This window comes from Balaenoptera ricei, chromosome 20 (assembly GCF_028023285.1).
Source record: "Balaenoptera ricei isolate mBalRic1 chromosome 20, mBalRic1.hap2, whole genome shotgun sequence".
NCBI classification, from domain to species: Eukaryota; Metazoa; Chordata; class Mammalia; order Artiodactyla; family Balaenopteridae; genus Balaenoptera; species Balaenoptera ricei.
This window is the reverse complement of record NC_082658.1, coordinates 6,731,807-6,755,604: the sequence shown is the minus strand read 5'-3', so window position 1 is coordinate 6,755,604 and position 23,798 is coordinate 6,731,807. Positions and strand designations below refer to the sequence as shown.

General features: G+C 56.7%; 1 protein-coding gene, 1 long non-coding RNA gene and 1 other non-coding gene across 19 annotated transcripts in view; 2 read left to right on the top strand and 1 right to left on the bottom strand.

The window, feature by feature from the left end:
- Positions 1–198: 198 nt before the first annotated feature.
- On the bottom strand, positions 199–22,265 carry GPRC5C (G protein-coupled receptor class C group 5 member C). 13 transcript variants are annotated; one of them, XR_009499689.1, is made up of 7 exons: positions 22,200–22,263; positions 8,153–9,238; positions 5,288–5,382; positions 3,171–3,320; positions 2,516–2,604; positions 1,968–2,017; positions 199–1,550 (listed from the first exon to the last, which is right to left on the bottom strand). XR_009499689.1 is itself a non-coding variant. In XM_059908348.1 (6 exons), exons 1-5 carry the CDS (start codon positions 22,240–22,242, stop codon positions 2,558–2,560), a joined length of 1,407 nt encoding a protein of 468 aa, XP_059764331.1. In that variant the 5' UTR covers positions 22,243–22,264; the 3' UTR covers positions 199–1,550; positions 2,516–2,557. The 13 variants fall into 13 exon arrangements, 12 of the variants coding, with proteins under 12 accessions (XP_059764331.1, XP_059764329.1, XP_059764330.1 ...); XM_059908348.1 differs by lacking the exon at positions 1,968–2,017 and having other exon boundaries at positions 3,185–3,320; positions 22,200–22,264; XM_059908346.1 differs by lacking the exon at positions 1,968–2,017.
- Positions 7,989–8,060, top strand: TRNAE-UUC (transfer RNA glutamic acid (anticodon UUC)). The gene has a single exon. It is a non-coding gene; the product is annotated as a tRNA-Glu (tRNA).
- LOC132355786 (uncharacterized) overlaps positions 14,961–23,798 on the top strand; it is a 46,896-nt gene continuing 38,058 nt past the window's right edge. For all 5 annotated transcript variants that reach the window (XR_009499694.1, XR_009499691.1, XR_009499692.1 and 2 more), the window contains exon 1: positions 14,961–15,215. This is a non-coding gene — a long non-coding RNA (uncharacterized LOC132355786). The remainder of the gene's footprint in view (positions 15,216–23,798) is intronic.

Sequence of the window (23,798 nt, the reverse complement as noted above, 5' to 3'; positions counted from 1 at the left end):
AGGAAGCAGGGCCACGGGGTGGCGGGGGGGTGGGGGGTATACTTGAATCCGGGCAGGTTCGCATCTTTCAGAAGCCCATCCCTCCCCAGCCTCACCCGCAGGCCTCCAGGGGACTCAGACTCTGAACAAACCCACATTCACTGCAGGCTGCTCCCCGTGGTCCCTTGGCGCTGCCAGGACTCACTCGAGACTATCAGCTCAAAAAGCGAGATAGAGCCTTTATTCACTGTGAGGGATTTGGGGCTACTAACCTAGATCACAAGGAGTCCGGGGCGCTCAGAGCTCCCCCCTCCCCTTCCATCAGTCTCTGCAGGGCCTGTTCACCCAACTTAGCCCTGGAGAAATATGCTGGCGACAAAGGCACAGGTGCTGGGGGCAGGGGGGTGGTGCTGGGGGCAGGGGGGTGGCGCTGGGGTGGGGGTGAGGGCTGTGGGGCCGCCTACGGGGTCAGCACCTGCGCTGTGCTCATCCTCTCTCATCTCAGCAGGCAGAGGTGAGCTCCGGGGACACACCTGGCTTGAGCCCCTTGGATGAGCCAGCTCCGGTACCCAAGGGCAGGAGGCCAAGGAGACACTACAGAGATGTCGTTCCCACGAGTCTGGAGCCATGTGCACATCTTTGTTGGTGCCAGCATCGTGCAGGTCGCCAGGATGCCCCCACTTCCCTTGGTGGCCATCAGGACCTGGTGGAGCATGTCATGGGTGATGACAGCGGCACCAGCACTGTCGAGGTGCCCAAGGTGAGGCAGAAACCTAGCCATCTGCCCATCAGGAAATGGCACAATCTTCAGTCCTGGACACCACTTATCGCAGGGGCTGCCCCCAGTCCCACAAGTCTCAGTCCTGGGAGAGGCCTAGACCCCGGTCCATCTGGCCCAGGACTCTCAGTTGACCCCTGAGAATGCAGCCCTACCCCCTACTTTGTCTTGATGGGACCTGGTTCAATGAAGGTATCAGGTGGTGATGCAGAGGGGCTCAGATCCAGGACCCACAGGCCAGGAAGAGAGGCACGATCTGTCCAGGTCTTGAGTGAGCTTTGCCCAGCTCAGCGGCCTTCCACCGTCCAGGTGGTGGCAGGAGGAGCTGGTGAGAAGGGCAAGGGCCAGCTTCGCCATGGTTTGGCTTCGCCTTGGAGCAGGGTGGGACAGGCTGAGGCTGGAACCGAAAGATGGCCAGGAAAGATGGCCATCTGGAGACCCACAGTAGAGGGGCACAGGGGCTGTGATGTTGGGGGAGGGCGTCCAGAGGGAGGCTGGGTGTCTGCAGACCGCTCCTGTGGTCTCAGGTCACTTGGGGACCAGGAGAGGCTGGGCTGGGCAGGAATTGCGGGGCCGGGAAGGGGGGGGGGGTGGCCCATAGCCCCAGCCACATGCCCCAGGGTTTCACACGGCCCCTGACTCCACTGCTCCAGATCGGTGGCCTCCGGGCCCTTCCCGCTCCAGTGACAAGGGCCCTGCCCAGCCTGGACACAGAGGAATGAGGACAGCAGAACGACGTGCGGTCCAGGGAAGAGGGCGTCTACCATCTTGTATTATTTTTCGGGGACTGAGCCTAAAGTAACCAGAAAGAACAAGTGTTTGAACAACGAAGAAAAGGGTTCGAGTCTCCAGGGGAGTTGGTGCAATCTGACATCGAAGGAGAAGTTTGCTTTTTTTTTTTTTCTTCCAGCAACCTTTCTCCCCTCTTCCAACAGAAACATCTTTTCCCTACAACCGGTGTCAGAAAATAGCTTCTGGCGAGTTGGGGAGAAACATTCCCAAAGCTGGGAGGAGCCGACTTGGCAACCCCCTTGCAAAGGGTCAGAGCACTGCTGCATGTCTGAACCCAGGCCACCGAGACCTGCTACAAGTCAGAGTCTTGCGAAAGCCTGGCCAGTCTCAGCATGGCCACTTCTAGAGGCTCTGTGGCCTCTCTGGGTCAGTCTGCTTACCTGTCAGAGGCGGTGAGAGAGCTACATTGATCACTTACCCCCAAGGCCCTGTCTAACCCTAAAATGGTCTGGTTCTGGGATCTTGACTCTGGAAAAGGGAGAGAAAGTACTTACTGTGCTACCCATCTTTCAGGGGCAGCCCCCAGGATTCAAATGAGCCACTGTGGAAAGGTTTTACCATAAAGGACTGAGCAAATGGGCATTTAAATTCCTGCCCAGGAGTGAAACCAACCAGAACCTGGCCCGCCCCTTCCCACCTTTGAAAACAAGTCCTGGTCCTCTGCGAATCACTCCTGGCCACCAAAACACACACACGCGCACAGCGTGATCTGAGAGACGGAGCAGTGGCTCCTCCACCCCATCCCCTGACGGGTCTGCACCACCCTTCCCACTAAGGGGCTGACGCCAGCCCATCTTCCCTTACAAACACCCTCCACAGAACTCCCTGCTCCGCCCCCCCGGCCCCGACCCCAGTGGAGGGCATCCCAGAGGAAAGCTGCCTCGTTTCACACAAGCCCACATGCTGGACGAGACCCGAGCCAGGAGCCGGGCCCAGAGGTCCATGCTGATCACATGGGACACGGACCCAGGCTTAGCTGAAGAACTCTTCCCTGGGGAGAGGTGTCAGCTACTTCGTTGCACAGAAGGAAAAGTCAGCAGCGGCTTTCCTGGGAGCTGGATTCAGAGGGAGGAGGAGAAAGAGGAAAGGCCCACAGGCCAGGGTGGAGGAGTGGCTCGTCAGACACCGAGAGCCCAGATCAGACACGACATTCCCAGGAGAAGGGTTAATAAAGCAGAAACGTGTTTATTAGGCACCCTTGCCCCTCACAGAGGAGCGAGACCCAGGACAGAAGCGCCTGGGACATCTCTCAAGGTTGCAGGAATCTCTCCGAAGACTCCAGAGAACGTAGGTGCTGACTGGCCGCCGCTATTTGGCTGGAGCGTGGCTGCCGCAGGTGACCTTGACACGAAGCCAGGTGACCCTGACACGAAGCCGGAGTTGGCTCCTGGACTCCACAAACACTGAGGAGTGGGTGAGGGGCACGGGGACGCCCAGCCGAACACTGGCAGATGGGGGAGGGCCTCCCGGCTGAGGCCCATGACCTGTCCTGAGCTGGCGAGGGGGAAGGGGAGGGGAGAGCACGGGCTCCCAGGAAGACCCTCGCCCGGGGCCAGGTCCCCAGATCTGCCCGCCTCCTCCTGGTGCCGACTCAGTCCCACACGTAGGGGTTTCTAAAGACCTGAGAGTTCTTGCCTTCCTTCGGCAGGGTGGCATCCTGGTGGCTCTGGGCTGCGTAGATGTCTTCGGCCCGCAGGGTGGAGTTGGCACTGCCCATCACCTGGCTGTTAGCAGTGGCCCGTGGGAGGATGACGTCGTAAGCTCCTTCAGACTGGAGGGAAGAACAGGCGGCCTCACAGCTGGGTTCCGCCCGGGCGGATGCACACACGCTCCCACTCCGCTTCCTGCAGGGCTGCGCTTGCAGCCCCCCCTTCCCTCCCTGTCCTCCCCCTCCGCCCCCTTCCAGCGGGGCCTGGGATGGATGACTCCGGAGTCTGGAAACGGAGGAGTTCACCTCTGACCTCCAGCCCCTTATCTCACCCTGCAGAGGGCCACCCTCTGGGCATGGAAATGAGGCTCCCAGCCACCTCCATGGTCCGGGGCTTCACACAGTGGATGGCTCTTTCCAAAAGGATCTTCCTCTCAAGCCCTGTTCCCCTCCCTAAACCTTGGGGCCCAACAGAGGGTGAAACACACGGGGCTTCTGTGACCCGCCCGGCTCCGCTCCCAGGCTCCCTTCCTCCAAGACTCTTACCCGAGTACCCCCGGTAGCATTACATCCCCCCAACAGCATCATGGCTGGTGTGCCGGGCCCAGAACACCCTTCTGTCAGGCCCCAGGCATGTCACACGTTTCTTATCTAGCAGTCTGATTTAGAGACTTAAACCCCGAATGGTTTGGGGTTTGAGAGAGTTTTAAGTTTTGGAGACTTAAAATCCAAAGTCTCTGCCTGGATTCTGGTCGGAGCTGCGTTGGTTCTGTTCCTGTGCGGGTGAGGCTGAGGCATGGGTCCCAGGTCCCACCCTGGAGGGAAGGTGAGCTCCAGGCCCCGCCTGCCTCATCCCTAGGCAAAGAGCTGCCACCAAACCCCCGCAGCTCCAGGGCCCCAAGCCGCCTTCTGAATCAACTCAGACCTGGGTGGTCCTCCCAACCCATTTACCATCTCCAACTCCCCCTCCCCACGTAGCTCCTGGAACATCTAGATGGAGGACGGGTTCTCCAACCTGGCTGTGCGTCAGAATCACCTGACTGTTTATGAAGCCACAGCCATGCCTAGGGGGCCCCACCCCGCGGTGATCTGGTGAATGTTTAACGACCCTGATCTGTAGTGTTGGCAGATCTCTGTGGGCGGTTACTCCCGTCATGGCTTGGATAACTCCAAGTTATCAAAGTGACATCGCTGAAGAGATGTAACTATTGGCTCCATCACACCCCTGGCCCCTGCGCCTTTTTAGCAAGTTCCCAGGGGATGGTAACGCTGGGGGTCGAGGGACCATGTTTTGGGAGCCACCATTAGATGAAATCTCTGTTAGTTCAGATCCTTCCTGAAGGAGCACGACTCCATGCACACAGGTGGGGAGGGGTGGCCAGGTGGGGCACCCTGGGTGTCTGGGCGCTGGCCAACTCTGCTCATGCCCTTCTGAGATTCATTCCTCGGCCTATCCTGGCTCCTGGCCACAGCCTCCCTCTCCTGGAACCTAGCTGCAGGTTCAGGCTCCGGAGAGCGAGGGGTCTCCCCAAGAGTGACTGCCAGCCACCCGGGGAGGAGGCACGTATATGGAGTGAGTAAGACTCTAACCCACCGGCTTCCTGTTCCCACCCGCCCTCCCTTGGCTAATGGAGCATCTGGTATCCAGAACCCAGGGGAGGTGTCAGGTCAAGAGCTGCTGCCTGCTGGTGGGGGGGAGGGAGCAGGAGGCCCTCTTGGGACAGCTGTGGTCGAGCAGCTAATACCTACCCAGACCTGCCCTGTGGTCCTCTGTCCACCAAGAATGGCACCTACCTGGCTGAGGCCCCCCCCTTGTCCCCCCCTAAGCTGCTTAGGGGAAAGCTGGCAGCTCCCACCAGCTCAGAGAGAGACCGTTCTGAGCAGCTGTCCTCAGTGGGTGTTTGACGCCCCGACGACACAGGGCAGACAGGTCCCGCCACAGTGTCGTGAAAGGCAGCGGGAACATCAACCCCAGGAAGAAGGCATCAGGAGCCGGGGTCCCGGGCTCCCGCAGGCTGACGCATTGGATGCAGAGCCTGCCTTCTCCCTCCCGCTTCCACCCACCCTGCACACCCGGGGACCCCACTCACCGGGGCTTTGTGCATCAGGGTCATCTCGGTGGGCTGGTACACACCGGTCAGCAGCTGCCCGTTGTACCCGCTGTACGGTGACACTGGTCTCTTAGCTGCAAGGAAACACAGCAGCTGTTCCGGGCTGGACTTTCAGCTCCCTTTCCTGCTCTCAAGCAAGGCCCCCCAGGAGGCAGGGAGAGGGAACAGGGGGCTAGGCCAGCCCTGGGGCTGAGGCTGTAGGTGTACCCCACCCCGTGGAGCCCAGCATCCCTTTGTTTGGATGCACAGAGAGCACAATGCTTGCCTTCCCCTTGGGCTTTCCTGCAGCACGAGACCCCCTCCCACCGAAAAAACGTCCCGTCAGCAACCTTCACATCCCCTTCCGCCCTCTGGGGCCAGAGGCCAAGAGGGGCACATGGACCTTCGGCCGCCTTCCAGGATGGCCAGCCTCCAGCTCTGGCCTCTCCTGCTGCGGGCCAGCTGCCAGGCGCCAGGGTAAAAAAAGCAGAGACCCCACTGCCCAAGAGTCTGCATGGGGCAGGGCTGGGTGCTGTTTGCCCAGGACCCAGAGCTCCACCAGGGGGACTGAAGGCACATCCTGTCCTGTGGCCCCTTGGCAAGTTTCCAGAACTATTTTCAGCTCTGGGAACACTTCCCTGTGCCTTCGGGGGTGCTGATGTCCCGATCTGTCCTGCACTGCTGGGCGCTGGGTCGGAGGAAAGCTGCTGACCAATTCTGAGGGCCGGGGAGAGGGCTGAGCCGTGAGGGCCGGGGCAGCGGATGCCCGTCTCCTGCCGGCTGATGGCCCTGCGGCTCTAAAGGGACCACAACTCTATAGGGCTTCCTAAGTGCTGGGCTCACTCAATTGATTTTTCCATTTAGAAAAAATAAAATAAAAGGAAAAAAAACCCTTACAGGCCCAGAAGTGTTTGTCTTGAGGACAAAGGCTGAGAACTCTCTGGCCCGGCAAACAGGCAGCGGGTGACAGCAAAGGTGGGGGCCGCCAAGGCTCCTCCCAACATTCGTCCCCAACCTCACCAGCTGCCCCACCCTCCCCCCTCACTTGGCACCAGGCTGTGCGGATGCCAGGGGCCACCCCGCTGGGCAGGTCAAAGATCAGGGCCTGACGGGGTGAGGATCACTCCTTTCCCCAAGGCAGGGATCACAGGGATCGCAGCTTGTAGAGAAAAGGCAGAGAGTTCTCATTCTGAAACCTCCCCTGCCTCTGACTCTGACCCCTGGCAGAGGTCCCAGAGGTAGCGCTCAACAATCAGCCAGGTCAACTCTTAAGCCCCCAACACCTCGATCAGCAGAGTAGGGGGTCAGCGTCCAGGCTTTCCGGGTCACAGCAGATGAAGGGGCTGTGACCAGCCGGCTAAGAAAGCACGTGAGACGCATGCCACAGGGCACATCCGGAAAGGCTCAATGCCTGGCACTCAGTTTGTGCTCAATAAACGCTAATGGTCCTTACAATGAACAAATGCCAGAAAAAGGCTCCTTCCTTAGGGAGCTGGGAGCACGTCTGGCCAAGTCTCCTGGAGAATGGCCACCCCCTCCTGCCTCCCAAGCTTTTTCTGACGGGGGCTTGACCCAGGCTGCAGGGGCTTCTCTTGCCTTCTTGCCGCTTCCACCTCCGAGGCGCCCTCAGCTCCAACCACCAAGGCTCTGGGGCTGCCTGGCACCTCAGGAGAGGCCCATCCCATTAACAAAGAGCCGGGGCAGGAGCTTGGGGACAAGCTGGCTATCGGATAGTGGGTGCTGCTTAGATCAGCATGTGGCACACGCGATTTTATGAAAAAGAAAAAATTGTGAACTGAAAAGACTTTAAAAGGAAACTAAGACTATGGATATGTACATAGTGGAAAAACAAGCTCTGGAAGGATAATAATAATGACAGTAAAATACTAGTAATACACAGAGCTAATAGCTAATACTTCTAGAGTATCTTCCAAGCGCCAGAAGATGCATTAATTGAATCCTCAAAAGAATCCTATGAAACAGGAACCATTATTATCCCCATTTTACAGATGAGGAAACTGAGGCTCCTAGCAGGAAAATATCAGTCAACAGTGATCAGTTCTGGGGATAGAACAGGAGGGAATGGGGTAGAACTGACAGTGGAGGGAAATTTTACCTGTAATGTGTAAAATTTTACAACGAAAATATATTCATGAATTGCACGAGTATAGGAAAAAAATCCTTAAGAAAAATGGAATTTAGAGGACTTCCCTGGTGGCACAGTGGTTAAGAATCCACCTGCCAATGCAGGGGACATGGGTTCAATCCCTGGTCTGGGAAGATCCCACATGCCTCGGAGCAACTAAGCCTGTGCACCACAACTACTGAGCCTGCACTCTAGAGCCACAACTACTGAGCCTATGCGTCACAGCTACTGAAGCCTGCGTGTCCTAGAGCCCGTGTGCTGCAACTACTGAAGCCTGCGTGCCCGTGCTCCGCAACAAGAGAAGCCACCACAATGAGAAGCCCGCGCACCGCAACGAAGAGTAGCCCCCGCTCGCTACAACTAGAGAAAGCCTGCACGTAGCAACGAAGACCCAACGCAGCCAAAAATAAATAAAGAATTTTTTTTTAAAAATGGGATTTAGGGACTTTAAGGCAGAAAATTCTGGATAATCTCAGGAACCTCCCATTTTGCTCAGGAGACCAGCCCCCTGTCCTGCAGTAAACCACCTGGAATAAAAGGGGACCTGGGGGGAGTTCCCTGGTGGTCCAGTGGTTAGGACTCGGCACTTTCACTGCTGTGGCCCAGGTTCAATCCCTGGCTGGGGAACTAAGGTCCCACAGGCTGCATGGTGTGGCCAAAAATTTTTAGAAATTAAAAAAAAATAAAACGGCACCTGGGGAGGGTGTCCCATGACCCACCTGAGGCTGGCTCGTCCATGGAAAATGCCTTGTTTTCCACAAACATGCTCTGGCCCTTCTGCTCTTTCAGGATGGTCTCGTAGCCCACGCCCCGGGTGGGGTACAGGTCCCCCTGGTAGCTCTGCTCCGGGCTGGCCTTGGTCACCTGGGAGACCTCAGGGATGACATAGAAGAGCACAAAGGCCCAGGCATTGGCGGCGAGGGTGATGGCCAGCGTGGGGTCATCCCACGTGGGGCTCTTGCGCCGCTGGTTGCCGTAGGTGTACATGACGACCCACGCCACCCAGATGGCGATGGAGGCGGCCGTGGTGAGCAGCACGAAGACCCCGTGCTTCCGCCAGCGCTTGAAGCGGCCGCACAGGGCGGGCCAGGCCCCCGCAAAGGCGCAGGACAGCAGCAGCATGACGTAGATCAGCGCCATGACAAAGTCCACGTTGGCGATGGCACAGGGGGAGGCGGTGGCCCAGCCGGCACTGCCATTGGCCGGAGGGCCACCCTCGCCGCCCCCTCCCCGCACCAGCGTGATGATCAGCCACTCCGTGTTGATGATCACCTCCACGAGGCTCAGCAGCAGGGCCACGATGAAGACCACCCAGCCCCGGGGCCCGTGGTTCTTCCGGACCAGGAAGTTGAGGGCTATCACGTGGGCCACTAGGCAGGAGAAGCAGATGGCGAACAGGACCCCAAAGAGGAAGCGCCGAGAGGCACAGGTGGAGAAGTCAGGCTTCACCACGCAGGCAAAGACGAGGCAGAAGAGGCCCAGGGTCCCCAGCAGGAGGAACACCTGGGTCCCCAGCAGGCTCCGCTTCTTGGTGTCCTGCACGAAGGGGAGGCTGGCCACGAGGACGATGGTGAGGACAAAGGTGGTGACGATGCCCGCCCCCGCCACTGCCTCCAAGATGATGCCCCAAGCCCCGGAGCGGTCACACAGGTTGTAATAGAGGGGGCTGAGGTCCGGGCTGCAGCCAGATGGGGCGTGGTTCTGGGCCTGGGCCCCTGGGAGTAGGAAGAGAGGCAGTCCCAGGCACATCAGCACCGCTTTCTGGATGGCCATGCTGGCTCCCAGGCCAGGCCCCAGCTGGGTCCCTAGAGGCGGAGGGGAGGAAAGGCAAAATCAGTCCTCCGGGTCAGACTCTGACACACAAGGCGCCGTTCCCCCCATCCTGAACCACGGCACACTGATCTTGCCTGTGCCTCTGGGCTTCAGAATCGTTCTTAACACGGAACTCCTGGGCCTTGTACCAAGTGACCAGAGAGGCAAATGAGATGAAACCTGTCATCCCTGTTCCCAGTCATGGAAAAAGAGGAAACTGTGCTGAATTTTCAGGCCCCTCCCCCTCCCCCAAATCATAACCTGGGCCCAGATATTCCCTGAGCTCTTGCAGGTGGGCTGGGGGCTGAGGTTTGTGAGCAAGTTCACTGGGCACTCAGTTCCTCTCTGCCCCGGGACTTCCAGAGTTCAAATGGCCAGACACCACGCCCCTCCACTCTGTCCCTGTGATGCCTAAGTCTACGGCAAATCAGCCACGCATTCATTCATTCAGTGAGTATTTAACAAGCACCTGTAACAGGTACAAACTGCAACCGGAGAAAGTGAAGAGATGATTGAAAAGTTGTACGTATCAACACTTTTCCCCTGATGCCTCCCTACCACTGCCCTTTTCTGCCCTTCACTTTCCCACTTTTAGGGCCAACGCTTCTCCTCAGAATCCAAAGTTCTTTGGAAGCTCAGTTGCTAGAGTCTCAAGAATAAAATCAACGAATTTCTGGGACTTCCCTGGTGGCACAGTGGGTAAGACTCCATGCTCCCAATGCAGGGGCCCTGGGTTCAATGCCTGGTCAGGAAACTAGACCCCACATGCATGCCGCAACTAAGAGTTCGCGTGCCTCAACTAAGGAGCCCGCCTGCCACAACTAAGACCCAGAGCAACCAAGTAAATAAATAAATATTAAAAAAAAAAAATCAACGAATTTCCCAGCTAGGGAGTTAATGACTTAATACAAAAATCCTCCTATGAGGCATTAACGTTTTAAAAGCAAGAACCAGGCAAGGGCAAAGCAAAACCCAAAGAAATTAATCTATAATGGAAGGTGTTGAGGCACTGTAGCTAGAAGGCAAGAAAGATGTCTTTTATTCACACCAGGAAGGTAACTTACTACTGCAACAACTCACTGGACCGGTCCCGGACAGCAGCCTTACTAAATGCTGTAGACTGGCACCAAAGAAAACCAAACCCCTGCTCTCAATACCAACTGGATTTTCCTTGTGTGAAGTGGAGGTAAAGAGTGTGGCAGGTTAAGAGAAATTAAAGACCAAATCAGTGAGTTTTCTACCCAAAGACTTTAAATTTACCTGGAGAACAGAACATTTAAATGCTCTAAAAAGCAAGTCATAAATTCCAAAATTCTATGAAATGCAGGGACTCCACATTTAAATCACCCCTTATTATGTTCAAGTAACTAGTTGTAACCCTGCCTCTTCCTCTCTCACCTCTTGGACCCAGGAACTTTCCAGAAAGACAGCAACCAAGCTTTCCTGGGCTGATAGTGACCACTAGTGGCTGGGAGGGGAATGGCATGATCCGACTTCCCCACCACCTCTCTTTCTTCCCATTTGGAGGTGGAGTGTAGATTTGCACACCGCTAAGCCCTTAATGTTTTCACCATTCCTGGTTAGTTAATGTATAACAGGCAAACAGAACTGTCTCTCCATGATTGAGAAAGGGAAGGACACTGTTACTAAGTCAGAGGAAATAAAACTCACAAATTAAGTGAAACTGACATAATAAAGATCAACTTTCAAAGTCCTTTAAGATATCCTACATGCTCCTTGAAAATATTTTAGGTCTCTCAGCCTTCCCAAATACCACCTCATCTGTCAATTAAGCTTGCTTTTCCCCAAACAACACCTACCATTAACTTTTAATAAATTAACACTCCTTTGTGAATTTATTATTGTTTTCCTAAATAAATCGTACTGTAACGCAGCTAGTTTCTCTCGACTTCCAATGCAAAAGCATGTTTCCCCTACATCACGATTTAAATAAGCTCTTGTAGGGGACTTTGTGTAATAGCAAATCAATAAAGCACAAACTGTACTTTATTTACAAGGGCTGGGAAGAGAAAAGAGGAATCGGAGAGGGCTAATGGATAAGGAATATTGAACCACTCCAGGAGATAATTTATGGATAACGTGCTATGGGATCCTAAGCATTCAACCCCATCATGAGTATTTCTGGCTCACAGCAAAACAGCTAGACCTTGGGGTGAAGTTGGAGATGTGGTATGAACCCTGAGAATGGTCACTCAGACTTAGCCTCTGGCAATCTGCACATCTTCAAGAGCTGCTCATTCCATCTCCCTCCGCCAGGTCCCAGTTTAGAACAGACAAATATTCCAAATCAGCAAATATTTACTGTGCGTCTAGGGGGACCAGGCCCAGTAGTTCCCCTAGACGCACAGTGGAAAATACAAAGATGAACAAACACAGTCCAAAAGGTAGGTCTACAAGAAAACTACCCAAAGAAGAATAAGGTAAGTGTCACACAAAAGAATTTACCTCTCGGGAGAGAAAAGTGTTACAGGAACACAGAGGAGGAAGCTCTTCCCAGCTGAGGGGGTCAGAAAAGACAGAGTGAAGAACACCTCTCAACAGCATTTTATTCAGTTTCTAATCAAATTCACCAAGTATGAACTGAGTCTGTAAAGGGAGGTTGCAGCTGGCTGGCTACAGATTAGAGACACTACAGGGAAGGAGTTTAGGGCTTGATTCTAAAGGCAGTGGGGAGCCACTGAAGGCTGTTTTTTGCATGATGAGGGCATAACCAGGGTTGCGCTTTAAGATTTGAGTCTGGCAAAAAAGCACAGGCAATCGATTTGTTGAGCACACATTCATCCCCGGCTAAAGACCAAGGCCAAAGGTAAGGCCTAATGGAGATCCTTTCCCAGATAAAGTCTAAGGCCTGGCTGGATGTGGGGGAAAGTGCTAAAAGTCCACGCTACAAGTTCAAATCTTATAACGGCCACGTCATTACAAAAAACCAAGCCCGCTCCCATCTAGTCTGCGACCACTATGTCAATCCCTCTTCTTGGTCTATCTTGCTCTTAGAGCCATACCTGCCTGTACCTTGCTAGAATCCAACACCTCATAAGAACTTGGGCCAGGGCCAGAGAAGCTTCACAGCCCTCACCCCAATTTCCTTCTCAACTTTGCTGTTGGCCCTGGACCTTACCCTTCAAGCCTGTCGGTCCCACCAACATGGGAACTTCAAAGTGGGGGAGTGCACAGACAGGCAGACACCAACTCAAGTGGGGAAATTGGACCCGTTGGGCCTGGCTCTTGTCCACTGCCTGGGACAGCGACCCTTGGCGGCCAGCAGGAGACTTAAAGAAAGCTCAGCCCAGTGTCCTTCAACATCCAGGAATGCAGATTCAGCCAGCCAAGGGATGCTGTGTTTGAAGATGGCGGCCAAGGGGGAAAGGACTTGGATGAAACAGACCAGCTCTGCCTTGAGACTCTCCCTCCTGCGGGTCCCTAGAGCCTGCACTTCCAGGCTGTCTTCTGAGCCTTGATCGTTAGAATCGTGTGCGTAGGCGTGTCCCCTACCTGGCTGTAAGGTCTGAGGGGAGTGAACAAGACTTGCTTATCTTAGCATCGCCTGCAACATCTAGTCTTGCACTGAACATAGTAGGCATTTGAAAAGCATTCGCTGAACGGATTTGGTGCCCATTTCTCCCCATCCCAGTCTGGCCTCTTCACTTTAGAGTCACGTCTCCTGCTTTAAGGTTCTCAGTAGAGGGGACTTCCCTGGTGGCCCAGTGGTTAAGACTCCGAGCTCCCAATGCAGGGGGCCCAGGTTCGATCCCTGGTCAGGGAACTAGATCCCACATGCCACAACTAAGAGTCCGCATGCCGCAACTAAAGATCCCGCATGCCGCAACTAAGACCTGGCACAGCCAAATAAATATTTTTTTTTAAAAAAGCTTCTCAGTAGGACCAAAGAGGGGGACCTCCTTCAGTTCCATGAGTCCCCCCCACACTATGGCCGCAGCCCAGCCGAGCTGCAGATTATTTTCTGGACAAAGGGGCCCTTTTGCTTCACCTCCCTGGAATCAGTTATACAAGTATTTTTAATCACCTCTGAAATCGGCCTTTCCCTAGGCTCAGCCACTCAGCCCCCAGCTCAGGTCTGAGTCAGCCCAATCCCGTTCCAGAATCCCCTTCCTCCCTCTTTCCCTCTCCCAGGGGAGGCAGAGAGACCTCAGCAGAGCGGTGGCTCGGAGGCCCAGCCAGCCCCGACTGGGCTTCACCCAGCAAGGATGAGGCAGCCAGGCCTTCTCGCCTTTCCTCACTCCTCGACCATCTACACGAAAGCCTGAGAACCATCCTGAAAAGGGCAACATGGGCTTCACACTGCGGCCTCGGTCTGTCTCCTGGGCTCAGAGGGACAGAGTAAGATATAGAGCCACAGCCAGGTACCTCCAAGGGTGCCATGACCATGTAGAGGCCCCTCTCCGAGGCGCCCAGCAGAGCCACAGAGGAGCCTCCTTCCTCCCGGGTCTGCCGCCACTCAGCAGCCCACGGAGAGAGACGGATGGACCCACGGGCAGCCTTCCCACATCCTCCCCTTCTCCCATCCATCTCCTCCTTCCTCTCTGCCCCTGGTTAGGTCCTGTCATCTTACTCCTCTGTTCAGGGGACTCTGGTGTTTAAACCAACCAATAAGAAGAGGGGTCGGAGGTGCCTGTACCTGTACGGGGCTACTACTTCAGTGCCCAAGTTGGGGGGTGGGGTCGGGGTGGGGTAGAGGGCTTCCAGGAACCCCAGGCTTAGCCCTTCACACCGAGGGCGGATATTTGGCCCCCAATTCCCTGAGCATTCTGAAACACGTGAGTCCTCAACCCAAGGGTCCGCTCTAGAAAGCCACTCCGGAATGCGCCCCACCCCCCAGCGGCACGCCCTCCCCCAGCCACAGATAAAGGCCCAGGCAGGGAACCTCCAAGAGCACAAAACCCGATTTCAACATATTCTGGTCCCTGAGCTTTAGGATCAAGAGCGTGGAGTTTTTTCAATGACTGCGTTTTGCTGGGTTTAAAGCTGTGGGTCTGGGGCTGGAGAGGCGCAACTCCACCTCCGCGGCTGGGAAGGGCGCAGGAAACCCCGTGGGGCGTGAGGGAGGAGCGGGGAAAGGGAAGGGATCTAGAAGCCACGCCGCCAAAGGTAGAGGGTCTACGATTGACCGAAATTCCGAACTTCCCGCAGGAAGATTGAGCCCTCCCCTCCCTACCTCTCGCCGGGACCGGGGTCCACACCCACGCTCCCCTGGATGGCGGAACAGAAGGAACAGGGCGGCCAGCCTCTCTCCCATTTCCTCTGGTCCCAGAAACCTGCCCTCCCCATCCACGGTAGCGGGCCGCGGAGAGGGCGCCGGCCCCCCAGTCACTATTGGCCGCGGAGTCACGCAGAGAGGCTGCGAGGGCGGAGGGGGTAGTCCTTGGAGACCCCGATCGTGGAGCTCTCCCTCGCCGCCAACTCCGAGCCCAGCGCCGGGCTTCCCACACCCCCAGTCCCCAGCCTGCTCCGGTTTGGAAAGTTTCTGCGAGCGAGCGAAGTAGGAGCGGTGTCCTCCGCCCCCCGGTTCTCCACCCCTGGGCCTCAGCCCTCGCCCACTCCCCACCAGCCCGACCCCACTCTTCCCGGCGGCCGAGGGGAGGGCGGAGCGAGCAGGCTGCAGCCCTTACCTGGGACGCGTCGCCGGCCCAGCTCCGGCGCGGCGTTTGGGGCCAACTCCAGGCGGGGCGCGAGCGGGGAGGGTGGGAGGGGCTCGGCGCAGAGAGCGGGGCCAGGCCCCACCCTGGTCTGAGGTGGCGGGGCTCAGGCGGGGGATCGGGGCGCAGGGCCTGCCTCTCCCCGGGACTCGGAGCTGGCTGCGCTCCGTCTCTCGCCCTCGCGCTGGCCTCTGCCCGCGCTCGGCTCCTTTCTCGCCGCGAGGGTGGGCCGGCGCCTGCATCACCGTGACATCACCTCCATTCAGGGGCTTATCGGGCGCCCGCGGCGCTCCAGGTACGTGCAATCCGCTTACACAGTAACAAAGCCCGGCCGGCCCTCCCCCCACCCATCCCCGACTCACCTCCAGGCTCCGACTAGACGCACTTTCCGGCAGGGGAGGGAGATCGGAGTTTCTGGCCAAGCCGGCTTGTGGGTTGCTGCTGTTTACTGCCACGCCCCCGCACGCGGGCGCGCGCACACTCACGCGCACTTACTTTCGGGACTCGGTTTTCTCTCCGGAAAGCGGTTTGGGGTGCAGCCCAACACAATTCGCGGGCGGGCTCTCCCTCTCCCCAAGTCCCAGCGCGCGCGCACACAAACGCGCGCGGGGGCCACCTTGGTGCGTCTCTCCGGGGCGGACACCTAGTCTTTGTCACCTTCGTCGTGGCTCTCCCGTGAGACACACGCGGGGCACAGTTCGCCGCTCCGGACTAGAGCGAGGCGCACACTCAGATACCAAGTCTGTCTTTGTCGCGCCTTCTGCGCCCCCTGCCCTCCCCGAGCTTGCACACGTGGACACACCACACACCGAGCGTCCACCTCTTGCACGCGCGATCCTTCCCCGGCACCCGGGTCACCAAGTGTGCGTGGGAACGCCACCGCGCGCGCCCCTGACGCCGTGGGCCGGGCCCAGAACCACTCGGGACCGTGGGCAGAAGTCGCCCTGGGTCCGACTACCCCGCGCCTGGGTTTCCTGCGATCGCCCGGGACTCGGTCCTCCTTAGCGCGCGCTCCCCTCCCCGTGTCCCCGTTACCTGTTCGGACCTGTCCTAATTAGCCTTCACGGTTCAGTTCCCCGAGGTGCAGTGTTTAACCCGGCCCCCGCGGTCTCTGCGCTCCGGGACACATCGGCCTGGCCACCGAGTCCTGCCCCTCCCGCCGCCCGGGGACTTTTCCACGAGTTCGAGTTCCCCCCTCCCCGTACCCCAACCTCACTCCCTCTCCCGGGGTGCATCAGCGGGTTGCCACCCTTTCCTCTCCGGCCCCAGGAATCAGCAGAAGGGGAACTGCCGAAATGGGGAAGCGAATCCAATCTAGGATCACCCCGGCCCAGTAAACAAGAGATTTTCCGGCTGCCTTCCCCCAGGGCTGCGGGCTCCGCGGGAGGTGGGCTACGCAGCGGGGCCTAGTTGGCAAGCGCCGGAGGCCCGGAGGGGCCGCGGCGCACCGAGAAGGGAGTGCTTGTTGCGCCTGGCCGGGACCCAGGGGACGCGGAGGCAGGGCCGGGCGCCGGGTCTCCGGGGTGCTGGTTCTCGTGACGCCGAGTTGCCTGGGGGATCGCCAGCGGCGCGCGGTCGGAGTCAGCCGGTGGCCCGGCGGGCGGCTGGGCGTGTTGGTTCTGCCCGGAGCGCCCGGGAGGAGGGCGGGAACCGTGGGGGGAGGCGGCTGGTCTCGGGCCGGGGGTAGCAAGGTGGGGGAGGGCGCAGGCAGAGGGGAGGGGTACCTCCCGGGCTGTTTGTTTGCGTGCTTCCATCTATGACAACCAGAAGTCAAACTCCCTGAATCACCCGGAGCTGCCGGAGCGATAAACCCCAGGCCAGCTCCTCCCCTCGCACACCAGTTTTCGGACTCCTGGAGGGATTGTTTGCTTAGCAGCCTGGGCTGGCGGTGAGGCCCTGCTTTTCTAGAACCCTATATCTCTTCCTGCGCCTGACCCTCTCTGGCTGGCCTGGAAAATGTGAGGATTGAATTGTTTCAATTCTTTTCAATGTTGAGAGGAAGAGCGCATTGCTGTGCCTTTGGTCTCCTTCCCCTAACTCCACCTCCTGCATCTCAGGGACCACCCCCCCGCACACACACACACCGGACGTGAGCACGTGCAGACGTGTGTAAGGGCCAGGCGGTGGGGGGCCCACCCTGAAAGGGGGAGCAGTAGGTCAGACCTACGCGAAACAGATCAGTCACTCTGACCTCTGACTAGTTTTCATTAACTAGGCAACCAACGCTGAAACCAGTTTGCTGGGAGGGGTCCCTCATTAGCATACGTTTAGAGCCAGATCTAGGAGCCTGGGAAAGGGGTGGGGAAAGTAGTGGGGAGACCAGGATACAAGTGACCTCAGGGAGACACAGGTGAATTCAGGATCCGTCTCGATTCGTGGAGAACCCCTTCACCCTCCAGAGACTTCTCCCATGAGGCAAGTCTCCCCCCTCCCTCCGGGCCCAGGCAGGGGCCAGGATGGGGTATCTGGTGCCTGGCCACCCACTGGCGGTGGTCTGGAAACAGGCCTGGACACCTCAGTGGATGAGCTCCGCCCCCAGCCAGCCCTGTGCCGTGATGGCAGTGGAAATGTAGGGCCGTTTTCTGAGAACGGTTTGCTCTCCCCCTTTCCACCCCGTCTCACTCTGGAACAGGATATGCCTTCAGGACAAAGCAACGCCCTCAGGGCAGATGACCTGGGGCTTCTGAGGCCCCAGGATCCCTGGTACCCTTGGCTTAAATCCCCCAGGGCCTGTCAAGAACAGGAACACTGGAGGGTGGAAATCCTGAGAGCCCCACCCCCAGCCCTGGGAGCCGGATGGCTGTGGGTCCTGATGGACACGGCCAGTGGCCGGGAGAGAAGTTCGGTGGGAGGTGCCATTGCGTCAAAGACTCCAACCGCAGACTCATCTGCGCCCCCAGATACCCTTCGCCCAATGTAATAATACATAGGCATGTAAGCCTTTATGAACTCCCATCTTCACCAAAAGGTAACACTTTGAGAAGTGGTCCCATAGGGACACTGCCCTCCCACTGTTCAGATAGATCTTGGATTAATGGATTGTGTGGATGGTGTCTGTACCCCTCCCTCCCAACATGGTGCGTGAGTTCCTGTTGGCCGCCGGCCGATCGAAACTACCTTTATTCATTGGAACAATTCCTTTTTGAGCTGCTTGAGTCTAAGCTAGTGACAAGGCCCAAGGTGGGGTGCAACTTTGCCACTTGCCAGTTGTATGACCTGGACAAGTCACTTCACTGCTCTGAGCCCCACTTTCCTCTACTGTAAAGAGGTCAGGATAGCACCACCCCCAATCCTTGCTGTAACATCCAAGCGAAGCCATGTCTACAATGGGCCTCGCACAAGCTTGGCACTCAGATGCTCAGTAATCAGCCTCTCCTTTCCTGGTCCATCCCCTCTGAGCCTTAGCCCTGACAGTTAAAAAGAAATGGGAATTCCCTGGCAGTCCAGAGGTTAGGACTCCACACTTCCACTGCCAGGGGCGCGGGTTCAATCCCTGGTCAGGGAACTAAGGTCCCGCAAGCCACGCATCGTGGCCAAAAAAAAAAAAAAAAAAAAGAGTCCTAGCAGTGTTTAATCCAAACTCTTGTAGAAGCTGCTTCTCCAACATTCTTTTGGTCCTGTTTTACCATGATCAGAGTAGCCTCGCTGTGCCATGCTCTGGGCTTCTCCTCTGCTATTCCTTTCCTCCCCCAACCCCCTTTCCCTGTCTGACCAAAGGTTTTTAAAACCTGCCCTGCCTCAAAGCTCAGCTCCAATGTCCCTTTCTCTGCCATGTTTTCCTCACCTTCCCCAGAATGAGCCGTTGTGAGCTGCCCTGTTTACCCACAGCCTAGTATGCATTTGTTTATTTATCATTTATCTCAGTGTATCTTAGCCTTCTCAGTTCTTGTCTTCTCAAGAGCAGGGACATGTCTCACTCATTTTGTTGTTCCCGGTATCTGGCACCGAGCCTGACACTCGGTAGATCCATTTATCCTATGGTTTGAACCCTAGTAGCAAGAGTTGAGACATGGCCCCTGGAGGGCAGCCCCCTGCTGACCTTCCCCATCACCCTGGGGTGGAGAAGGGGGGGACCACTGCAAACACCATGCAAACAGGGCCGTACCTGCCCTGCCCACTGGCCACAGGCCTTCCTGGGAAGCAGGCAAGCCCAGTACCTGCTGGAGACACCAACTCCCCAGGGCCAGCAACGCCTTGCATTAGAGTGCAGCGTAGGGGGCCTTGGCAACCCAACTTGGGGCACTGGAGGAGCAGGTGAGCCGGCCCCAGGGGTGCTTGAGGTCAGTTCTGCTCCCTAGAGGGGCTTCCCTATTGCCTGGGTAGCAGGAGTCCTGGATTGCCGGGTCAGTGTGCAGAATCTCTTTCAGGAGCCATTTCCTCCTCCGGGGACTGGGAGGCCTGCTTCCCCCTCCCTAGAGGGTTGAGTGTCCCTGGTCTTGGCGCCTGGCCCCCTGGGCCCCGTGGAGCAGGCGTAGTCCCTCGCTGAGCTGAGGGTGGGGCTCTTGGCCCCCTGACAGGTAGGCGCCTGGAATCTTGCGCTAGGCAGCTGGGTGCCCCCAAACCAGCTGGTAAACAGATTTTGCATTTGACCTCTCCTTGCTCCCGCGCTCCGCATTAACCGGCTACTGCCCAGGCTGTGGTGTCTGGCTAAGTTTCCTCTTCTCTTCAGCTCCTAGGACTGCCTGCTTGGAGCAGCCTGGTACCAGCTGGCATTTTGAGAGGACCCAGGTACCAAGGTGGCCCCTTAAGAAGCAGGAAGCCAGGGGCCAGGGTGCAGGCGAGATAAACACCTATTCACCACAACCCGCTGCCCATGGATGATCCCCCTGGGCGGGTACCCGGAAACGGGCCTAGGGCAGAACCTGCTGGAATGTCACCTGACGCTGAGCCCGTCCATGGCGGCCACAAAATCTGCCTCTCCCTCTCCCCCCCTTCCCTGCCCATGGCTCAGTGGCCACTAACCAGCTCCCTGTGGAAGGAGAGAGCTGCATTTTCTGAGCTGCCCAGGTCTGGAGAACCTCCGTCAATAGACTGAGTGAATCTAGGAACCAGGGTCAAGGCCAAGTGTCCAGGGATTCAGGCCCCTCAACCCGCCCCTTCCAAAAACAGAAAAGAAATGTGTACACAGCAGTGTTTAGTCCCCCTTCCCTTCCTTGAGGAAGAGTCTCCCCTCACACCCCCCCGCGCCCCCCTTGTGAGAACATTTCAGGGCAAGCTCACCCTCCCACTGGGGTTACACACACCCAACCTAATCACCCTGCCTGCAGTCTTCCTTCCGTTCCCTGACACCTCCAGTCACCTGCAAACCCCCTCTGCTGTGGGGCATTCACCGACCTCCCCCTGGCATTCTCGGCTCCTAAGACCTTCAGTGGTTCCCACTGCCTCTAAGTGAAAGATCTAACTCCCTTGCCCAGCATTTGAGGCCCCTGCAGGCTGCATTCAACCTGGACTGGCCATCTCCTCTCCCTCCTCTTCCCCACAGGAAACGGCCACTCCAGCCTGAGAGGTCGGCTCCGGGTCTGGCCACCGGACTGACCTTCCTGTGGTTTCACTCACAATGTCCCCCACTCTCAATCCAGGACGCCCCTTCCCGGCCTCTCTGAACTATTCCCCCTTTAAAGCCTTCTGCTTCTCCCAGAAGCTTTTGCTGGTGACCCCGCCCCATAGACCTCCTTCCTCTGCTCTCCCAAAGCATCCCCTCTAGCATGAATTTGCCAATCTTGCGCTGCTTTGCACGGTTAAGTATATTTTATACGTAGATATCTGGCCTCCGTAATTCCATGATAGGCTCAGTGGGGAGCAGATTTCACACCTAGCCTTCCCTGCAGCCCCTAGGATAGTTCTCTGTACGCATAATAAAATGGGTGGAATGATGGGCCAGACCTGAGGGATGCCATCAGCCTTTTCTCGGGGGAAGGGGTGGGCTCCGGGTCTAGGCTTGGCCTTGCTGCTGTCCTGAGCTCCGCACTCAGATCCCTGGCTCCCAGAATCCCAGGCCGAGAAGCTCAGAGAAACACAAACACTGGCTGATCTAATAATGCAACAACACCCATAATAGTTTACCTCTGTGTAGCACTGTACACTTTTCCATGTCTTTTACATATATTTGATCTTGACAACCCTAGGAGTTCAATTTAAAACTGAGGTTCAGGGCTTCCCTGGTAGCGCAGTGGTTGAGAGTCTGCCTGCCAATGCAGGGGACACGGGTTCGAGCCCTGGTCTGGGAAGATCCCACGTGCCGCGGAGCAGCTGGGCCCATGAGCCACAACTACTGAGCCTGCGTGTCTGGAGCCTGTGCTCCGCAACAAGAGAGGCCACGACAGTGAGAGGCCCGCGCACCGCGATGAAGAGTGGCCCCCGCTCGCCGCAACTAGAGAGAGCCCTCGCACAGAAACGAAGACCCAGCACAGCCAAAAATAAATAAATAAATAAATTTATAAAACTGAGGTTCATAAAGGCTAAGGGACTAGCCCTGGATTAGAACCCATTGGTTTTAACTCTGCTGGACTGGTTTTAACTTCGCTGTTCTATGGCCCAAAGCGCTTTCGTATCTCTTATGTAGCTCATTTTCTGCTCTACGAATGTTTGCTTATGTACATGTCTTATGCCTTCAACCAGGGTGTAAGCTCTTCGAGGGAAAGATGTGTGCCCGATCCGTCCTTGCCCGTGGCAGGGCCTCGATCAGTTGCCAGGGGGACTTCCCTGGCGGCCCGCACTTCCACCGCAGGGGTCACAGTTTCGATCCCTGGTCAGGGAAGATCCCGCATGGAGTGAAGTGCAGCCAAAACAAAAATTCGCGAGGGAATAAATAGATGGAAGGTCTGCGTGGGCCAGTACAGGGGAAGGACACTGGAAACAGGGCTGACCAGCTGTCTAGTCTGCAGCTTTCCTTCTCAGCCACTCTCCCTTCTCCCAACAATCCCATCACCTTCGGAAGCCAGCCTCACGACAGCGCTGCACTGGGCAACCGCCTGGCCTGTGGCACGGCTGTGTGTCTCCCTCTCTGCCCTTTCTCCCTTCTTCAACCCGGTTCCCCTGGTGGCCGCCAGCCCGCTGTGGTCACGTCTTCTCTGTGCACACCGCAGCCTGCCCACCTTCAGGAACTCTCAGCCCTTCATCAGCCTCGCCAGCCACCAGCCTAGATCACCCAAAGCCCCCACCCCTTCGCCTGGGATTTGAGGGCACCCTGAGGGTCCTTCCTGTCAAACTCAGCCAGGACCCCAAGGGGACAGGGGGAGAGTCAGGGTGCCACAGGAGAGCCAGACTTGCCTGCACTCACCAGAGATGGCGCCTCCAGCAGGGCAGGGCCAGCCAGCTGGCATCTGGGTGGAGTTCAGTCCCAGCTGTTCCGGCCGCTGCTTGAGGCTTGACTCCAGCTCCGTTGCCGGAAGCCCAGCCGCGGTGCAGCCCGAGGCTGCTGGGAACCGAGCTGCGCTATTCTGGGACTGTGATGGAGCTCCGCGACGCCTGGCAGCAGCTGAAATTTCAGCCCCTTCGGTAGACGTGCTGTTTGCCTTCCCTCTGATGATAAGGCAGAGTTCAAATCATCATGCAAAGTTCAGAACCACTGATGGTGCATTTGAGTGTCTTAATAGCAGTTGTGGTTTTGCTAAAGTGGGGACTGGCCATAAACAATCTATACTTCAGCCCTTGGATACAACAGCCTTCATTCTTGCTGTCACTCACACCACACGACCCGTAGTCATTTTCCTTTAGTTTTATAGTTTGTCCTCATACCCACTCTGCCACATTAACCCATCCACTGGCATTCTGGGGCAGTCCCTCAAATTTAAATCCAATGATGGATTTCCTCTGAGAGCCTTCTCCCTCCCTCCCTCCCTCCCTCCCTTCCTTCCTTCCTAAATTGAGACTGGAAGATTTGATTCTGCAGTGCAAACAATCAAGTATGAAGACTGAGTTTGGGTGACAAAAGATTAGGGTCATAGTCAAACCCAATTTACAACAAAGTTAAACCCCCGTGATTAACCTGTTTTTGGAGAGCCCTCAGAGAAGCCCCCTGAGATCATGCCTGGTTTTATTATCCTCATGTGGGAACTGGAGGCCAAGTCGGGAAGAGAGCCTACCTAAGGTCACAAGTGATGGACGTAAAGCTTAAACGTGGTGTTTTGATCTCCTGCCATGAAATCATCGAGTTTTAGAGCTGGAAAGGGCAACAGAGTTGTCCAAAGAGCACGAAACTTGCTCCTCTGTAAAATGAGGTGATAATCCCTGCCCCTCTTCCCCTGCTGATTGCTGTAGAGATTACATGAAACCACGGATCTGAGAACCCTTGGCTGGAGTGACCAGTGATTTGGGACCTTCCGGTCCCAGGCTCGTCTTCCTCCACTGCCGGTCTGTGTAGGGAGAAAGCAACTCACAAAAATGGAAACAAGCTGGTCCTTAGGCTTTCCCAAACTTCAGCGCACAGCTTCAGGGTCAGTTGTTGTGTTTGTTTAAAAAGCAGATTTCTCGGTTCCATTCTGGACTATGGAATTTGAGTCTCTAGCCAAGAAGAAGCCTAAGTGCCTGTTTTTAAAAATCCCCTCTCCCCACTGCCAAATATGATTAATGATGCACACTGCCCTTGAGAACCAAGGTTAAACCAAGAATTGTTCAAGTCACCTATGAGGAGAGGAAGGTGGAATAGAGGCAAAACTCAACTGGCACGGATGGCCCATGAAGGATTCTGTGTCGTCGCAGCCAGGCGGGCAGGTTCCCTGCTTTTTGGGGAATGAGGGCCATTGGAGGATGAACGCATTAGGGGAACCATTGGCCGAAGCCACCTGCCCTGACCAGGCAAGATAGTAATCACTTGCATGAGTTCTCTTAACAGGAGGTCCTGGTAAGGAACGTGGAACTAACAAGCTACCAGCAACCG